General features: G+C 42.0%; 2 protein-coding genes across 3 annotated transcripts; both read right to left on the bottom strand.

Moving 5' to 3' along the window:
• Positions 1–1278: 1278 nt before the first annotated feature.
• On the bottom strand, positions 1279–10783 carry inavaa (innate immunity activator a). Its single transcript, XM_084916900.1, has 10 exons — positions 10247–10783; positions 6395–6492; positions 4995–5128; positions 4746–4868; positions 4417–4642; positions 4274–4327; positions 3750–3975; positions 3395–3544; positions 2626–3289; positions 1279–2097 (listed from the first exon to the last, which is right to left on the bottom strand). Exons 2-10 carry the CDS (start codon positions 6456–6458, stop codon positions 2005–2007), a joined length of 1734 nt encoding a protein of 577 aa, XP_084773026.1. The 5' UTR covers positions 6459–6492; positions 10247–10783; the 3' UTR covers positions 1279–2004.
• Positions 10784–11540: 757 nt separating this feature from the next.
• LOC146363833 (protein FAM107B) lies at positions 11541–16101 on the bottom strand. Of its 2 annotated transcripts, XM_084916902.1 has the most exons (5): positions 15730–15846; positions 14185–14212; positions 13713–13809; positions 13453–13597; positions 11542–13324 (listed from the first exon to the last, which is right to left on the bottom strand). In XM_084916902.1, exons 1-5 carry the CDS (start codon positions 15751–15753, stop codon positions 13223–13225), a joined length of 396 nt encoding a protein of 131 aa, XP_084773028.1. In that variant the 5' UTR covers positions 15754–15846; the 3' UTR covers positions 11542–13222. The 2 variants fall into 2 exon arrangements, with proteins under 2 accessions (XP_084773027.1, XP_084773028.1); XM_084916901.1 differs by lacking the exon at positions 14185–14212 and having other exon boundaries at positions 11541–13324; positions 15730–16101.
• Positions 16102–16209: the final 108 nt, after the last annotated feature.

Genomic DNA, 16209 nt, shown 5'->3' on the forward strand with positions numbered 1-16209 from the left:
GATAAGGAGAAACCTCCAGCAGAACCAGGCTCAAGAAGGGGCGGCCATCTGCTGCGACCGGTTGGGGGTGATGGAGAGACAATATAGGGAGACAAGATGAAATATACTTCTGTTGGCCAATTACATTGTTTTTGAATAAATTATTAAATGCATCGCTGCTGCCCTCAAAGCAGCTCCTAAACGGCTTCATTAAAGCTTTTCCCACTGCTCGAAAGAACCTTGTAATTTTAGACTTCAGTGGGGGATTGAGTACAACCTCAATAGTCATGTCCAGGAGATCCAGAAAAAGTTCATCAAAAGTGTAATCATCTGGTGTAAGAGCCGAATGTACAAACTGATCTGCAGAGTCAAGCTCCTTTATAAGGGCCTTACTCATTTTCTTTAGCATCCGCCGTTTGTTATTTTTAAGAGCACTCAGATATCCTGGGATTCTGACCTTAAGAAGTATTCGGGATGGGTGAGAGAAAAAGAAGTTGAGTCAGCGTTGGTTTTGTGCGCATGCGCCGCGTCTGCGCAGAAACATTGGGTAGGATGTTTTTTCAGGTAGGATGGATTCCCAGAACACCAGGACCATGGCTGTGAGTCACAGTACGCAGCATAAAGGTCCTTTCACATCGGATGCAGCATGTGCTGCTAATGCTAACTAAAAGCCAAGGATCCAGAATTAGTTGTGCTGGCTGCTGGGCTCTGTGGGTTTTTGCAGCAGCTCTACCTGTACTGGATGCACCTGCTCCTTGTCGTTTCTATCTCTGACTTTATGTCCTCTACAAGAGTTTCTGTTTTTTTTTTTTTATCTTCAAATGTTCAATAAAAACATGTATCGCTAATTCATAACGAAAAAAGCTTTGTAACTATCCCCACTAGTGAAGACTGTGTCATTTCCACAACACTGCCACCCCCAGGTCCGCAAAAGGCTCTGGAGGTCCCTGTATTAACCAGGTAAACCTGTGAAACAAAAATCACCACACTCGGACCACCACAGACTGTTTTCCTTGGTGGTGATGAAGGAAAACGCTGGACTGGCATGTAAAAGAGCATTTATTCCCTCAGGACCTGAAGCTCCATAAAGCACCCCTCCAATAGCCAAACCCCTCTGTTCTCCTATTGGATTATTAAATTTGTGATTGACATGACATTGGCCAATCAGATGAAAGGAAGAAAAATAGGGTCAAAATTTGTATTTGTAACTTGAAACTTGAGTGCAGAGTTTCACACGTACTTTTTGGCTAAGTCCACACACAAATTCTTTTTACACATACAAATCCTGATTTACAAGTACAAAATATTTATGACCACAATTTGAGCCCATACATAAAGCGAGAGGCGGGATACACTCAGATGGGTCATTTTGGTAATAATTTTATTATAAATATACAAAACATATCAAAACTGATACAATCACTCGGTTAGTAAGAAACACCATACTGCAGTGAAAACTTTCACCAAAATTGCCCTTAAAGGCATCAGTGGTTAATAGGAGTTAATAAGCAAGATTCAAATGTTAAGATTCAGCTCACTTCACATCATTATCAGACAGATTTCACTATGTATATCTACACATATACCTTTAAAAACTCATTGCTGTGCGTGCTCATAGGTGGCGTATCATAGTTTTAGTGATAAGTCTATGTTGCAAAGGAAGGGGGGGGGGGTCTTTAAATAATAAATATAGAATATAAGTCAAAAATTATATTAGAAATGAGGAAAGCTATTTTAAATCTACTGTGGGTGAACTGCATGTGCAAAATGTGTTCCAGCCACAAAAAAAGGTCTTCAAACAACAGCAAGTTTATGGTCTTTGTTGAAATAAGCTATGAAACTGTGTCAGATTTATTTCACCTCAGATGTATTACCAATAAATAAAACTGGCATACCACCTTACATTAAATTAATCAGTGATACCAACAGGTCCACGTTTTCTGCATTATGTCAACAAACAATCTCACAGAGAGTCCAAAGACTTAATAAATAAAGGAATGAGTCATCATACTGCAGGCGTGTCAGCTACACCTGGCTCACAATCTCAGCATCCTCGGCAACAAACCACTGAAGGGGAGTCCCGTCCACAGCCCTCTGGAGAACCACGTTACCTGAACCCTGTGAAAAAAGTCACAAAGCCAGCACATTGTAAATACATTAGATCTCTAATCTAGTTCAGTAAAAAATATTTCATGTTGTTTTCAAGTGAAAATGTGTCAATTTGCCAGAAATCCCATGGGGACCAAGCAACCTCTAATCAAAAAACAAGAGAAAGTGGTGTATTTGAAAAAAACAAAACAAAACAAAACATAAAAACACAGGCTGTTGGCTCTTAGTTGCTAATGCTACCCAGTCAAATGCAAAGCATTAATGCCATCGTGTGACCCACATATCACTAGGACACAAACTTCAATAAAAGAGCTTTAAATTTAGGTCAGTGTAACGAGTAATACCACAAACTAACCACCACCTACTACCAGTTTAAACTGACTTTCTATATAAATAACAGTACACATACTAACTTGAGTACCTTTGCAGTATCCCAGCCCACACTTTTGGAATCACTGATCTAATTTACGAAAGTAACAGCTTCAATGCATTAATATGTTAAGAGTCAAATGAAAAGGTACCGTGTTCAGTACCTACCTGTGCAAAAGGAGGCAGGTGAGGTGAAATGGGGATCGTAATGCTCTGCTGTTCCCCGCAGCTTGGCAGTAGCTTCTGTAGCTGATTCCTTTGATGCCACGATTTCAGCTCCTCTGATACGACCTCCCGGGGCAGCAGCCTCACGGCGTGGTTTGGGTACTCTTTCAGCGAGGGCGTCCGCACGAGCCTGGTGTAAGGCGGAGGGGGCTTTAAGATGCTTCTCGGTGAAGGTGTCCCCTCCTGCCACTGTCGTTGCTGAGTGCTGCGTGCCACAGTAGAGATGAAGCACTTCCCCATGTCTGGAGCTTGCGGGGAGAGGGGTCCATCTTCCGCCGCTGCCTTAACATAGCTGGTGCTTGTATTTTTGTGCATACTGGGGAAATGAGAGACTCCTTTCTTCTGTGCTCCAAAGTGGAACCCGTAAGGCGGTGGGCAGAGCTTTGGGATCTCAGTCGGCTTCTCCCTGCCAGGAGAGCTAATGCTAGAGGATGACGAGTGCTCTGAGCTGCTGTCCTCAGAGCCGGACTGGTAAGGACGCAGAGGAGAGTACTCCGGAGAGCGCACCATGAAGTCAGCCACGCAGCGTCGCTGGGGCAGCCTAGCTCGACCTCGACTGCTCTCTGAGCTGAAACGCTCCACGTCAGATGGCTTTCTTTTTGGAAGTCTGAGAAGGGAAATTGTGTAAAATTTGAAACATTAATACATACAACATTATTGTCTTTAATTCCTCTGATAATCCAAATGACTCTGACATAACTTGTCTGTGTACCTGAAGGACTGGGAGTACTGCCGGCGTATGAACAGCTCCGGGGTGGAGGGGGCGCTGGTGGAGCTGCTGTGACGCAGGGCAGAGTTTTTGACAAACTGAGTGAGAGGAATCCTGATGCTCTCTGCAGACACCTGGGCTGCTGCTGGGCTACTGCACACAGGAGACATGACATGAGATATCGCACACATTCAGAAAAAGGAAGCTTTACTATGTGCTAATCCAGCACAAGAAGGCTGACATTACACCTGATTTCATCTAAGTTCATCTATCAAATGGAAAACTGTAAAATAAGGTACAATCTAGCTTGGAGTATAATAGTGTATTTCACTAGTTGTTAGCATTCTTCAGTCCTTACCTGGACCTGCTGCTGCAGGCAGACTGAGGTTTGGTGGCCTTTTGGTAAGGATGGTCCAGACTGGACTCCTTCCAAGGGGAATTCTGGATGGGAGCGGGCTCGTGCTCCACACTGAGCTCGCTTGAGGACTGGTGCGATGTCTGCACAGTCTGGGCTGACAGCTGAAGGGGATCTGAATATGAAGCGTCCAACACTGGAGGTGAAAGGGGGCTGGATATGTCCACATCTATACAGGATTGGAGAGAACATTAAATAATGATTTCTAAACGAAAAACAAGTCAGTAGAGTATTCATTATTTTTAAAAATATTTCAATCACATTATTAAAGTGAGTTTTGGAATTTTAAACCCATATTTGTTTTTACACATGACCCGCAATTAATTTCATAAAAAGACATGTAGAATGATTTGCATGTTGAATGTGACACCATGCTCTATCAGAGCTGTCTTTTCTTCTACTGCATATTTAAATGAATGTCATGATAACCTTAAAATCATACAGGTAGAAATGTATTTTCAGCTCACCATCATCCAGCGCCACCACATCGGAGAGTGAGCTGTCATCAGACATGCACAGATCTGCACACAAACGCCAAACATTTTACATTTCCATTAAGTGCACTGCATGTTGCACAGCCTGGCCTGAAGGGGGCAGCAAAGTCACTCACCTTTGTTCTGGCTGCTGACGCTGGGTGAGTTGCACTCACTCTTGATTCTATGCTGGAACACGGCCTGCTGCAGTTCCTTCACTTTCTTCTCCTCCCTCTTGCACTGCTGCAGCCGGCCCTTCTTCTGTGGCTTACTGAGGTTCTCCTCAAGCGAGAGTTTGCGGGCTGCCTCAAAAATCTGCCGCTGAAGGGCCAATTCAGTTTCTAGCGCTTGCAACTCTGAGTCCTTTGAAAAAAAGACAAACTCTGACCTTACATCTCAGCTGATGTGCTGTAGTTTCCTCTGCTTACTCTTCCCACTAACACTTAACACTGATGGTGGTTTGTACCTGTTTATCTAGATGGATCAGACCTTCATCCAGCTTGAATGAAGCACCAATTCTCCTCCGAACACGTGGTGGCTTCTCATCTGGCATCATTGGATAGTCTGAGGGCAGTACACCTGTCAGCTCCTGTGAGGACAAAACAAAAGTATTGTTATGATGTAAAAAGAAGCAATCTTCAATATTGATTTAAAGCTAATCTTCATGAAAACTAGCCTAGGTATGTTTCTATGCTTTAATCCAGGAGTCACTTACTGCCTCCCTGATGCAGAGTTTTCGGAGCTCCAGCAGGCAGATCTCCAAACGCTCCTCCAGAGATTGGTGCTTCAGCTTCAGGGCTCTGGTGTGGGTGGTGAGGTCCTTCACTGGGGACGTGGGGCTGTCGGGACCTGCAAAAAACACACACAAAATCAGGCTTTACCTGCGTCTGAACCTGACTTAAAATGACTTAAAAATAATTTCACTGTTTATATTTTTTATTATATTTTATATAGTGTATATAAAGTGTTGTTATCAGTTCAGCCAGTGCTGCACAACTGATGTGCAAACATTTATTCTCATACCCCGTATAACACGGTCATTATGTACAATACTGAAGCTGTATTGTACTTTCCCGTCTGCATCATATGCTGTCATATAAGCTAACATTTGCTCTGCTGTGACGAGATGTTTTTAAATGCACTACATTATGAATCTGTATTAAATACTATAGTTAAAAACGAGGGCAAACACAGATCATTTTTCCACAAAAGGCTAATCCACAGAGTTTAATGGAGTCTTTCTTTGCCCACACTCGACCCCTCCAATTAGTTTCATGACAGACACAGAGTCAGAAAGACACACAGTACCTTCCACATATATTAAAACTGTATTATTCTTATGTGAGCTGATAATGAGTTAAAAATAGACAGAGGGCTTATAAAGAGGAAAATGCAAATATTTTAGAAATCTGTTAAAAACATATTTAAAGCTAAAAAATAAAATAAACCCAAAGTTGAGCCAGCACAATGAACTTCTCTGAGAAGGCAGAAATTACTCAAGCATAACATTAAACAACTAAAACTTCACTTTCTGTTCAGGAATGCAAACAATTTTGCTTCTTAATAATAAAAAATAATAATAATCTGCTTTGCCATTTTTTCTGCTTTTTTGTAACATTTATGAATATCAACATTAATTAGCATTAAAACTATCATTCTGTTTGCACAGACTGGTGGATTAAGCATTATAGAAACTGCCAATACTTTTCATACAGGGCAGCTATCGCAGAAACCTTACACTGAGTAGCGGTCTAATAAGTTTGCTATCTTGTTATGTCAGCATTGATACTGGAGCTACAGCAGATATAGTACATCAGTACTGATGTAAAGCGTGGGTTGATAAATAGCAACAAACTTTTAAAAAAAATGCTAAAGATGCAGTATGTTAGAGGAAAGTCAGACAAAATGTCCCAATTACATATTTACAAAGTAAAAATATATAAGTTTATTTAACAAAATGTCACCTGATTTATTTATTTTTATTTCATTTCTCAAATGTTAATATAGCTATGAGCCTCAAATTCCATTATACTCTTAGCTGTAAGTAACAGTATGAAATCTGCAAAAATGAAAGATGCAGATACTTTACTGGACATCTGTTAGTACAGTCCTTACCGGAGTTTAGGATAATCCCACTGTCCGTGTCGCTGATCTCTTCTTTACTCTCGATGGCCGTCATCTTGTCTCTCTGCTCTTGACTTTTTTATATATACCTGTTGGAAACAACAAAGTTTATTCAGATTACTAAAATGAGACCGTTTACTGCTAGGAATAAACTGCTTGTATTCCCCCTCACATGAATTCAATAAGTCTGTCTCTGCTGCTTCACTTAACAAAAGTGAAAGACTGGCAAGTGTCCTTTTTACACACTTATCTGTGCAGCTCTCCATCTCCCTCCCCCTCCTCCGCCCCTGTCGCCCTCCCTTTGCTCAATCACAAAAGAAGCAGACCCCCACGGTTGACTCGGCACATGTGCGGGGTTAATCTGAATCACGGTGCCATGGTGACGGGGCATGCTGCGGCTAGGGGAGTGTGTCGCCATGAGGCGTGTCAGAGGGCGTTTAAAGAGCCCAGACCCCGAAAAAGAAAGCAGATGGCAGCGGGAATTACCCCACTTATGGACTGCACCTGTTCCCCCTGCGCACCCCTTCCTCGGCTCCCATTCAACCAGTGTCCAGAAAACCCCCTGGGAGCTTTGAAGTGGAAGAATGTCTCAATGCTGGGCTTGTACTCGCAGCATCAGATCACAAGGTGCCTGCTGACTCCTGTGCAATGCTGAGCACAAAAACCTGGCCGACACAATTCTTGTTTATGACCCGCTCTGTCCCATTGTTGCTCTCCAGCAAACATGTGACTAATAATGAACTAAAACAAGGTGTGGACTGGAACAACAGCAAGAAGAGAAAGACAGTGACAACAACAAATTGGAAATAGCGTTCAACAAGCTGACAGCCATTTAAATTCAGACCATGAGTCTGTGTGTGGTTGTTGTCTTGAAATTACCTTAGGGTAGCGGAGACAGAGAATGCTGCCTTTATTTTCTCAATTTTGTAGGTCATTTAATTTATTTTGGATCTCACATGTCTCAGACTTCTTCTAAAAAAGATAGCAGATCACAAGAGGCAACATTATGGTCTCTAACATGGTTAAAGGATGTTATTTCCTTGCCTTGCATCAATGCCACATATTCATAAACTTTTTGGGCCAGCCAAACCTCATTCGAAAAGTGAATGATGTGTCACTGGTCAGGAATAAAAGGGGAGGTAAGATGCCATGAAAATAGACACCACATGACAGTAAGGCTTCTGTGTATAATCCTTAGCTCCTGTGTTTGGTGATTGTATCAGGCCTTTTCCTGTAGAGAGAAGGAAGGCACAGAGCCTGCGTGAATGAAAACCTTCTCTGACAGGATATTATTGTGTGTCCTATAGGTTTTCTCCATTCAAAACAGCAACTCATGCGAACTGACGCAGCTATGAGCAGCCAGTGGCACAATGGAACACAGCTAAGCAGCTCGAGTTAGTAAAACAACACTGCAACAAAGGGCCTGTGTCCCAAAACCAGCCTAAATAATCTGCTGCAGGCGCAATATCTGCTGACAACTGTGGCTTGAGCGGCTGTGCCGGGTCAATATTGAGACAAGGCTGTTGAGACAGTGAGAGAGTATCAGAATGGAGCAGGGCTGAGATTTTAAGGTGCAAGGTTTTGCTCCCAGACACATGGCTCCATGCTGCAGCAATCTAAAGCTAAATACGTCAACAGGAATCCAGCCTGGTAATCAGAGACAGACAGGGTAATGTGGGATTTACCCACTTACACCCCATAACTGTCTGAAGACTTTCACAAGAGTCTGTGGTCGGAGGTCTAGGCTAATTAAGTGAGTGGGTGAGTTGGTGGGTGTGTGGATGAGTTTGGGAAAAACTCTCACTTGAAGTCGCAGTTTATTGCCAAAACGCTGATGCCATTCGTCACAGCTTTCATAAGAACCTGGAGCCGTGGGATTGTTGACATTACGCTGTAAAGGAGCGCCAAAAAACCCCAAGACTTTTCATGATTGACTGTGACAGGAATAGCAGTCCATTTCCTGAAGTAAAGCTGCTGATAGCACAGTCTCCACCCGGAAGACCTGATTGATGTAGTCAAAACATCTTAATTCAGGGAAGTGTTTGATCACTGCTTATGATGTCTGCCTAGAAACACATCAGGAGTACAAGATGACTGTCCCACCCATCCTCACTGGTCACTGGACCATGACCGTGTAACATCTACGGAAGTTGATGTTTATGGCAAGAGATCACAATGTGGATTTACTGTCTCCCAGACTTCCCCCACCACCCTTTCCCATGAGCCTCTGGAGCTGCGTACTCCTGGATTGCAGCCATCACCTCCGTGCTCATTACCACTGTGGTCAGCCCTGGAATTACCAACGGGGACCGTGAGGGTTGCCTGAAACCAGACCGAGGCCTGTTCGAACCCTGTAATTAAGATTCTCTTCTGAATGCTGATACTATGGAAGAAACCAAACGACTTTACAGCATGCCTTCTTTTTTTTCAGAGTCTCATGGAAAGCCAAAATCCATTCAGCAAAATGGATCCGCTCTGTAGACAATATATGCTGCTGGAAGAAAAGTGTATCAGAGTGGGGGAGTTGCAGGCAAGAGAAAAAAATGAAGTATTGTATTACAAAGGACATCACTGGAGTGAGATCCTTGCCTTAAGAAGCAGTGCTGAGTTTGAAAAGAGCAGTAAAAGAGGCAGTGATAGCATGAGCTTCAAAAGGAATGGTATCAAAGACTTGATATGCCGTCAGCATCTTTCCTCTGACAAGTTTCATTCAGAACAACACTTTCAGGCAGACAATGCAGGGGTAATAAGCACCAAGCCGATCTGCTTTCAGTCACTGGAGGCCATATGCTGACCAGACACACCAGCTCTGTCACAGCCCAGTGACAGTGTAAATACCAAGAGCCAGAAGAGATCCTCCATTGTTCTCCAGAGGCTGAAGCACTGGCTGGGGGTGATCATGATTCATGACACCTTGTCCCTTTGAGTCATCATTTCTGAAGCCTCTGAATGGACACTGATGGTCATCTCAGGCCATCGCCGGGATGTGGTTACAGCTTGTCACCCTCAAGTGCCCACCACTCACAAAAGAAGTGGAGGACGACACAGAGGTGTTGTCTCCAGCATCACAGTGACACTTCATGCCTGTCTGTGTTTGTTCTGCTGCTGAAGACAACAAAACAGCTGGTACTGACAAGCCTTTTCCCAACCATAAGTCCTGCAGGGTTGTTTATCTTTGAAAGCAACCTGTTCATTCATTTAGCAGCCCAGTTATTATTGAGTCTGGTGGTTGTATTTCTGACATCTTTTTCTGGTCTGTAGTAGTCAGTGCTTCACTCAAGTAAAAACACCACACCCCAGTAATCCATTACAAGTAAAAGTCTTGGATTTGCATGTTTTCAAGTACTGAGAGTGAGTGTACTTACTCTGTATCATCGCCAGACCATATTATACTAGTGGGTCGTTACTACTGACGCATAAATCAAATAAGCATTTCATAGCTGCTCACTAATCTACACATATCAACACAAGGCACATTATATTTATGGTTTAGCTTAGCTCGCTTTTATATGAGTGTAAAAATAAGCAAGCACACGAGCAGTGAAATGAAAAGTGAAAAAGATTTTCATCTAAACTATGCTGGATTAAAGGAGAGATTAAGAGAGAAATGTTTAGATGTGTCATAATAGCATATCCCTTGAAGTTATTTCTGTTTTAAGCATTATATACCGCACAAATAGCCAGTTTGGCTAACTGCTCAGTATCGTTTCTCTAAAATTTAATTGTATAAAAACTTCCAGCTTTGCCTACCTTTTTGCTGTTTACATTAACATCGACGGTTATTTTCTGACTTCTTCTTTTTTAGCGGGTGTTGCTAACGCACAGAAAATAGTTTGTACTTACGTTTCAGCTTGCAGTCTGTTCCTCTACATCAGCATCTTTCCTGAGGCAGCGAGAGTTCAAACTTTCTCTGGTCAGATGTGAGGGAAGAGCTCCGGACATCTGTTTCAGACGAGTCCACTTTCTGGATCAAACTACGGGCGGGGGTGAGCTTTGTTGATTTTTGCTTTAGTATTTATGTAAAAATATTCATTTTTAAATTAACTTACATTTAAGTCACAGCTCACGCTTTTGTAAAATAGAGTAATTTCGGCTTAACCGAATGGGATTTTATTTTTTCTGTCTGTAACGCCCCCCTCGCTTCTTGTATTGGTTTGGTCCGACGCTGCAGACTTTCCAGACACGCTTTGCGTGTTGACACAGCACGCGACTCGCTGAGGGGGGGCTTAATTTGAGAAAAGGCACAAAAGGCGAAAGGGAGGCGGTAGAGGCAAAGTTTTGTTAAAAGAAAGAAAGAAAACAGGACAGCTGGCTGGTAAGTGCTGGCTGAGAAGACCACGCTCTCCTCTTTCCTCCGCCATGATGATGAAGAATTGTGTACAGCGTGAGCCATTCACCCATTAACATGAATAAAACATAATTAAAATGACAGAGAAATATACTTTTGATTGCTGTTTAGTTTCCACAAAGCTATATTTAACCATGTGATCTTCTTTGTAATTCATTTCCATGTAATTCGCTTACATTTATTATTATTATTATTATTATTATTATTATTATTATATTTGATGCTGGTCCTTTTATTATTACTTTGCCTTAGACAATGTTGCACGTTTACTCTTCACTACATTTATTTGACATCTGTAACCAACTAGTGCTCAAGTTCTTACACAAAATACATGTGTGTAACTTATGAAATGCTAAACTATATAAAAAATTTAAAATTATGAGAATAGCCTTTAGGCTATTTGCATGCGTACAATTATACAATAATGTTACCTCACATCTTAACTTTAAAAGTACAGCACTTATGTGTTATTGCACATTTAAAGTTGTTCTGTTAATTCAATTTGCACATGTGGGTTTCTTTTGTGTATGACATCATTGCTAAAACTACTTAAAATAAATTCTGAAACAGCAAACTGGCTACTACTATGTGCCCTCAGCCGGTTGTATCAGTGACCCTTGGGTATTCCTAGTCTATAGATGATGAAAAGCCTTCTCCAGATGGCCTGTGCTTTCTCCTCTCATGGCGTGATGGAATGAAAAGATCAGCTAATTAAGCAAAGTCCCATATCCATGTGAAAGAACCGTGAGAGCCCTCGGGGAGTGGAGCCGCATGCAAATCAGTCCCCAGTGCTTTGAATGGTGTCCAGTGCAACAAAACATCACAGCAAGCTATAAACCTTTCATTTCCACAGCACTCAGACACTCTAAAAAAATCCAAAGTCATGACAGAGAAGAATAAACAAACATGCATATTTTGCAGTGTTGGGGAATTTTTATTCATACAAAACAGCTCTGTTGAAAATGTTCCTCTCAGCAGTTGCATAATGGTCTTTACAAAGGACAGAATCAGGCTTAACTGATATCTCATGCTCATTTGATCCTGGAAGAAGCATGTGAAACTAATTTGGAAAAAAAAATAGTATAATTAGTATAGAAAAACATTTTTAAAAAATCCAGACTCATAGCTCAGTGCGAGCTTTCTCTATTATTTCACTTCCCAATCAGAAAAAGAACTGTGACTGACTTTATGGAAGTACACTATATTGCCAAAAGTATTCACTCATTCATATTCAGTCTAGGTGTTTCAATCACTTGTGTGATAAAATCAAGAACCTAGGCACGCAGACTGCTTGTACAAACATTTGTGAAAGAATGGGTTGCTCTCAGGAGCTCAGTGAATTCCAGCTTGGTACAGTGATAGGATGCCACCTGTGCAACAAGTCCACTTGTGGAATTTCCTCATTACTAAATATTCAACAGTCGGCTGTTAGTGGTATTACAACAAAGTGGAGGACATTTGGGAATGAAAGAAACTCACCCACTAAGTGGTAGGTCATTTAAAAATCACAAGGATGGGGTCAACGGATGATGAGGTGCAAAGTGCGCAGAGGTCAGCAACTTTCTGCAGTCAATCTCTCCAGACTTCTTGTGGCCTTCAGAGTAGCTCAAGAACAGTGTGTAGAGAGCTTCATGAAATGGGTCTCCATGGCCGAGCAGCTGCATCCAAGCATCACGTAACCAAGCACGAGCGTTAGGTACAGTGGTGTGAAGCGCACCGCCACTGGACTCTACAGCAGTACTGACCTGTTCTCTGGAGTGGCAAATCACGCTTGAGTCTGGGTTTGCTAGTTGCCAGGAGAACAGTACTTGTCTGACAGCACTGTGCCAAGTATAAAGTTCGGTAGTGGAAGATTATAGTGTGAGGTTGTTTTTCAGGAGTTGAGCTTGACTCCTTAGTTACAGTGAAGAAACTCTTAATGCTTCTGCATACCAATTCATTTTGGACAATTTCATGTTCCCAACTTTGTGGGAACTTGACCGACCTGCACAGAGTCCTGATCTCAATCTGACAGAACACCTTTGAGATGAATTAGAGTGGAGAGTGTGAACCAGGCTTTCTCATCCAACTAATGGGATTTTTTGACCTTCTGGAAGAATGGTCAAAAAATTCCCACAAACACATTCCTAAACCTTGTGGAAAGCCTTCTTACATGAGTTGAGTCTGTTGTAGCTGCAAAGGGTGGGCTGAGATCATATTAAACACTACGGATTAAGAATGGGATGTCACTCAAGTTCCTATGCATGTGAAAGCAGACAAGAGAGTACTTTTGGCAAAATAGTGTATTTCTGGATTACATGTTAGCCTGGTATGAGTGATTGCTTACACAAAATGTGATAACTCAAAGTACATTGTGAAGAAACGTAAAGCAAAATGGTGTATGGGGGATGTAGCTCTGTAGACTGTGAACATCCAGATTTAGGGCCACTATGGTGAGATGCTGCAGGGGCTGATGGGAGAGCCTCAGGGCCTCACTGCTCAAACGTCTGTGTGCGCCTCAGGTTGTCCTTCACACGGACAAACTCTGGGATCTTCTGCTGACTCTCTCGCTGCCTGATCTCCTCCTGCTCGTACTGTTGGGGGGAAGGACATCAGTTTATCCCAACAAAGTATCCACAAAGTTAAAGAGAAAGCCTGAGAAGAGCCAGGTTGTATTCTGTTAGTATTTTGTAAAATTCCCTCTCAGTTATGTGCCTCTTACCTCTTGCAGTTTCTGCTGCCTCTTGCGGAGCTCCATCTCCAGGTCTGAGGGCTGTCGTTGTGCCATCTCCGCCTCCTTGTGCAGCTCCAGTCTGCGCTGCTCCAACACTCGCTTCAGCTCCGGTTTCTCCTCCAGCAGCAGACCCCTTCAAAGTCAGAGCTACAGTTTTACCGACACATGCAAACACAAAATTCCTGCCAATCTCTGTTTCAGTGGGTGACTACTTTAAGACCACAGAGTAAAAGGAGTTTTCAGCGTACCGTTTATGGCTGAGCAGCAGCTCTCGGTGCAGGTTATGATAGCTCGGCGCTTCTGTTGAGGAGCCGTTGAGTTTCTTCTGCTCAATGCTGCTGTCACCTGTGGATGGACCAACTCAAAATTCTTCTTAAAGCTCATAAATGTGAAAAAAACCCAAGTTTGACTCTACCTTGTTATTAACTATCACATGGTAACAGAATGTCCTCATAGTTTTGATTGTTGGAGATACAGAATTGTAACATTTAATCGAAGTGTCATTGAAGATCATTTTAAACACAGAATACACTGCTTCATTCACCCGGCAGTACTGATGGATGAAGCTACTTAATATAAAAGATGATTATTTCTAGCTAATTCTAATCCTACTATAACGACTATATATTTGACTGATAGCAATATTTGATTGGTAACATATACATGATTCTGCTATCAATAAAATCTAATCTATCATTCAACATTTGTGCTTTAAACTACCTTTTTTGAGAAGCCCATATCCCAGTTTCTGTGAAATGTCATATGCAGTCAAACAAGAGAAAAAGAAAAAACGATGCTCTTTGTTAGTGATTTCACAAGTTAATTACTTTGCATGTGAACACTGATGCACACAGCCTGGTTTGTCAAAACATCTTTGTTGTGATCGTCTCTTCATTTGACAGAGGGTATAATTAGCTAAAGGCTAAAAAAGACGGTGCCTGCTGTGCTGCTTAAGTACGTGAGCTTTGTTTAATGAAGGTGACATAACAGCTCTGCCAGTCTGTCAGAGAGGTAGTTATGCAGTTTTGGTGTGCGACAGAGAGCTTTATTTGTAGTGGCAAATAAAATGATGTAACCACACAGAGTCAGGCCACTTACAGTGGAAGGAAAACGTGGTTGTAACACAATCGTTTACTTCTGCCACACCCACTGAAACCGGATAGCCAGGAGACACAGATTACAGCGACCAGGGAGCAGATGGCAGATGCTGTTATGACTCGCGTTTCTCAGGCAAAGTCAGGCAAGCCAATAAGACCAAGACGCTGACATAAACAAGTCCAACAGCTGAAATATGATCCCAAACTCTGTATTTGGTATTGTGCCTTTTACTATTCCTGCTGTAGTTATAAGCCTCCAGATTCAGGGCCTTCTTGGGCCCCTGCAGGGGAGATAACCAGTCAGGTGTAAGGCCTGATGAAAGCCATTGTTCCAATTAAGGCTTGAAGGTTTCAGATGGATTACAGGAAGCTCTCACCTACTTGCAGAAATGCTCTGAAGTGTCAGAAGTTAGCTTGATGATGCCGCTCTGTGATACTAAGCAATCTGTCTGTTGGACTGAATCAGTCAAAAGATACGTTTTTTGACCATTAATCATTATAATGTTGCTGTCAGATTAAAATACTTTATTCTTCTTAGGAAGTTCAACACAGCTGCCTTGTATCTTCAGGCTGTTTGTTCTTATGTAAAACCATCCAGGCTCCAAGATGACCTTGTTATGTAATCACTTCAGATGTGACTTTGATCAAAGATTGAACAGCAATGTTTTGACATTGCAATAATATTATATCAAATGTTCAAATCAGCTCACTGATCAGAACAATTCGGCCTTCGAGACAGCATTTAAATGCCCATCATGGAGCTAAAATATGCACAATGAATTTTGTGTTTAAAACACATAAAAATGCAGAAAAGTCTTTAATGAAAACAGACATTGTGCTAACATATATAGTTTCATAATAACAGAGATTAAAAATAACTATAATGAACTTGTTGAGTATTAGTGTCAATAATATTTAATCTGCAATAACAAGATTCTGTAAGAAGGCACAGTTTATATATTTGTGGTCAAAGTGTCCATCATATGAAAAGTTACATAACATCTACATACTTTAATCACAATAAACTTTGACTGTAAGCCCACTGAAGCAACACATGTGGTCTGACCAAAGGTGAACTAAACCTTTGACAGATGGACATCAGACCAGACACTGATCTCTCACTCACTAGACGGCAGCAGCGCTGCAAGTAAACAACTAGAAAACTCACTTTTTTTACAGCTGACCCCTCCATGGCAGGATGGTGGAGGCCCACTGTCTTGTGCCCAGCAGCAGCGCTCCTGTTTTAGTCCATTGCTAAAAGAATTGCACGTCCTCACTCCGTCGGTCAATCGTCTTTTTCCTTGCTGCATCCAAGGCCAGCATGTTGTTGATGACAGATCCACAGACTCAATGTGCCATCTAGCAGTAGTCAATAGTGGTAGTAGACACTGAAATCTTATTACGCCATTCTAGATTACTTCACAACCCCCACACGGCATAGGATGTTAGATTAGGTAATTGCCGCTGACACAAATGCAGCTTAAAACCAACCTAACACGGTACTATTACCAGCCGACTCCTCTTCCTCCCAGCCCATTAGCACTGACAGAGAGTCCAGCAACAAAGGTCTTCAAAGAAACATAATATAGTGATGGTTGTCACAGTTTGGGGACTGAGACGATCATAGAAAACCCAAGTACAACCGGAA

Source organism: Perissodus microlepis, chromosome 20 (genome assembly GCF_051167445.1).
Source record: "Perissodus microlepis isolate ML-2025 ecotype Zambia chromosome 20, ASM5116744v1, whole genome shotgun sequence".
Taxonomy (NCBI): domain Eukaryota; kingdom Metazoa; phylum Chordata; class Actinopteri; order Cichliformes; family Cichlidae; genus Perissodus; species Perissodus microlepis.

What these genes read in the sequence shown, in the direction of transcription:
- inavaa (XM_084916900.1), bottom strand. Translation starts at nt 6,458, where the DNA reads ATGACGGCCATCGAGAGTAAAGAAGAGATCAGCGACACGGACAGTGGG. An exon ending in TGATCCATCTAGATAAACAG is followed by an intron (nt 4,643 to 4,745) that starts GTACAAACCACC and finishes TTTTTTTCAAAG; the next exon opens with GACTCAGAGTTGCAAGCGCT. An exon ending in GCCTGCAGCAGCAGGTCCAG is followed by an intron (nt 3,545 to 3,749) that starts GTAAGGACTGAA and finishes TCCTGTGTGCAG; the next exon opens with TAGCCCAGCAGCAGCCCAGG.
- LOC146363833 (XM_084916901.1), bottom strand. Translation starts at nt 15,871, where the DNA reads ATGCAGCAAGGAAAAAGACGATTGACCGACGGAGTGAGGACGTGCAAT. An exon ending in AGGGGTCAGCTGTAAAAAAA is followed by an intron (nt 13,810 to 15,729) that starts GTGAGTTTTCTA and finishes GTCCATCCACAG; the next exon opens with GTGACAGCAGCATTGAGCAG. An exon ending in GGCAGCAGAAACTGCAAGAG is followed by an intron (nt 13,325 to 13,452) that starts GTAAGAGGCACA and finishes TCCCCCCAACAG; the next exon opens with TACGAGCAGGAGGAGATCAG.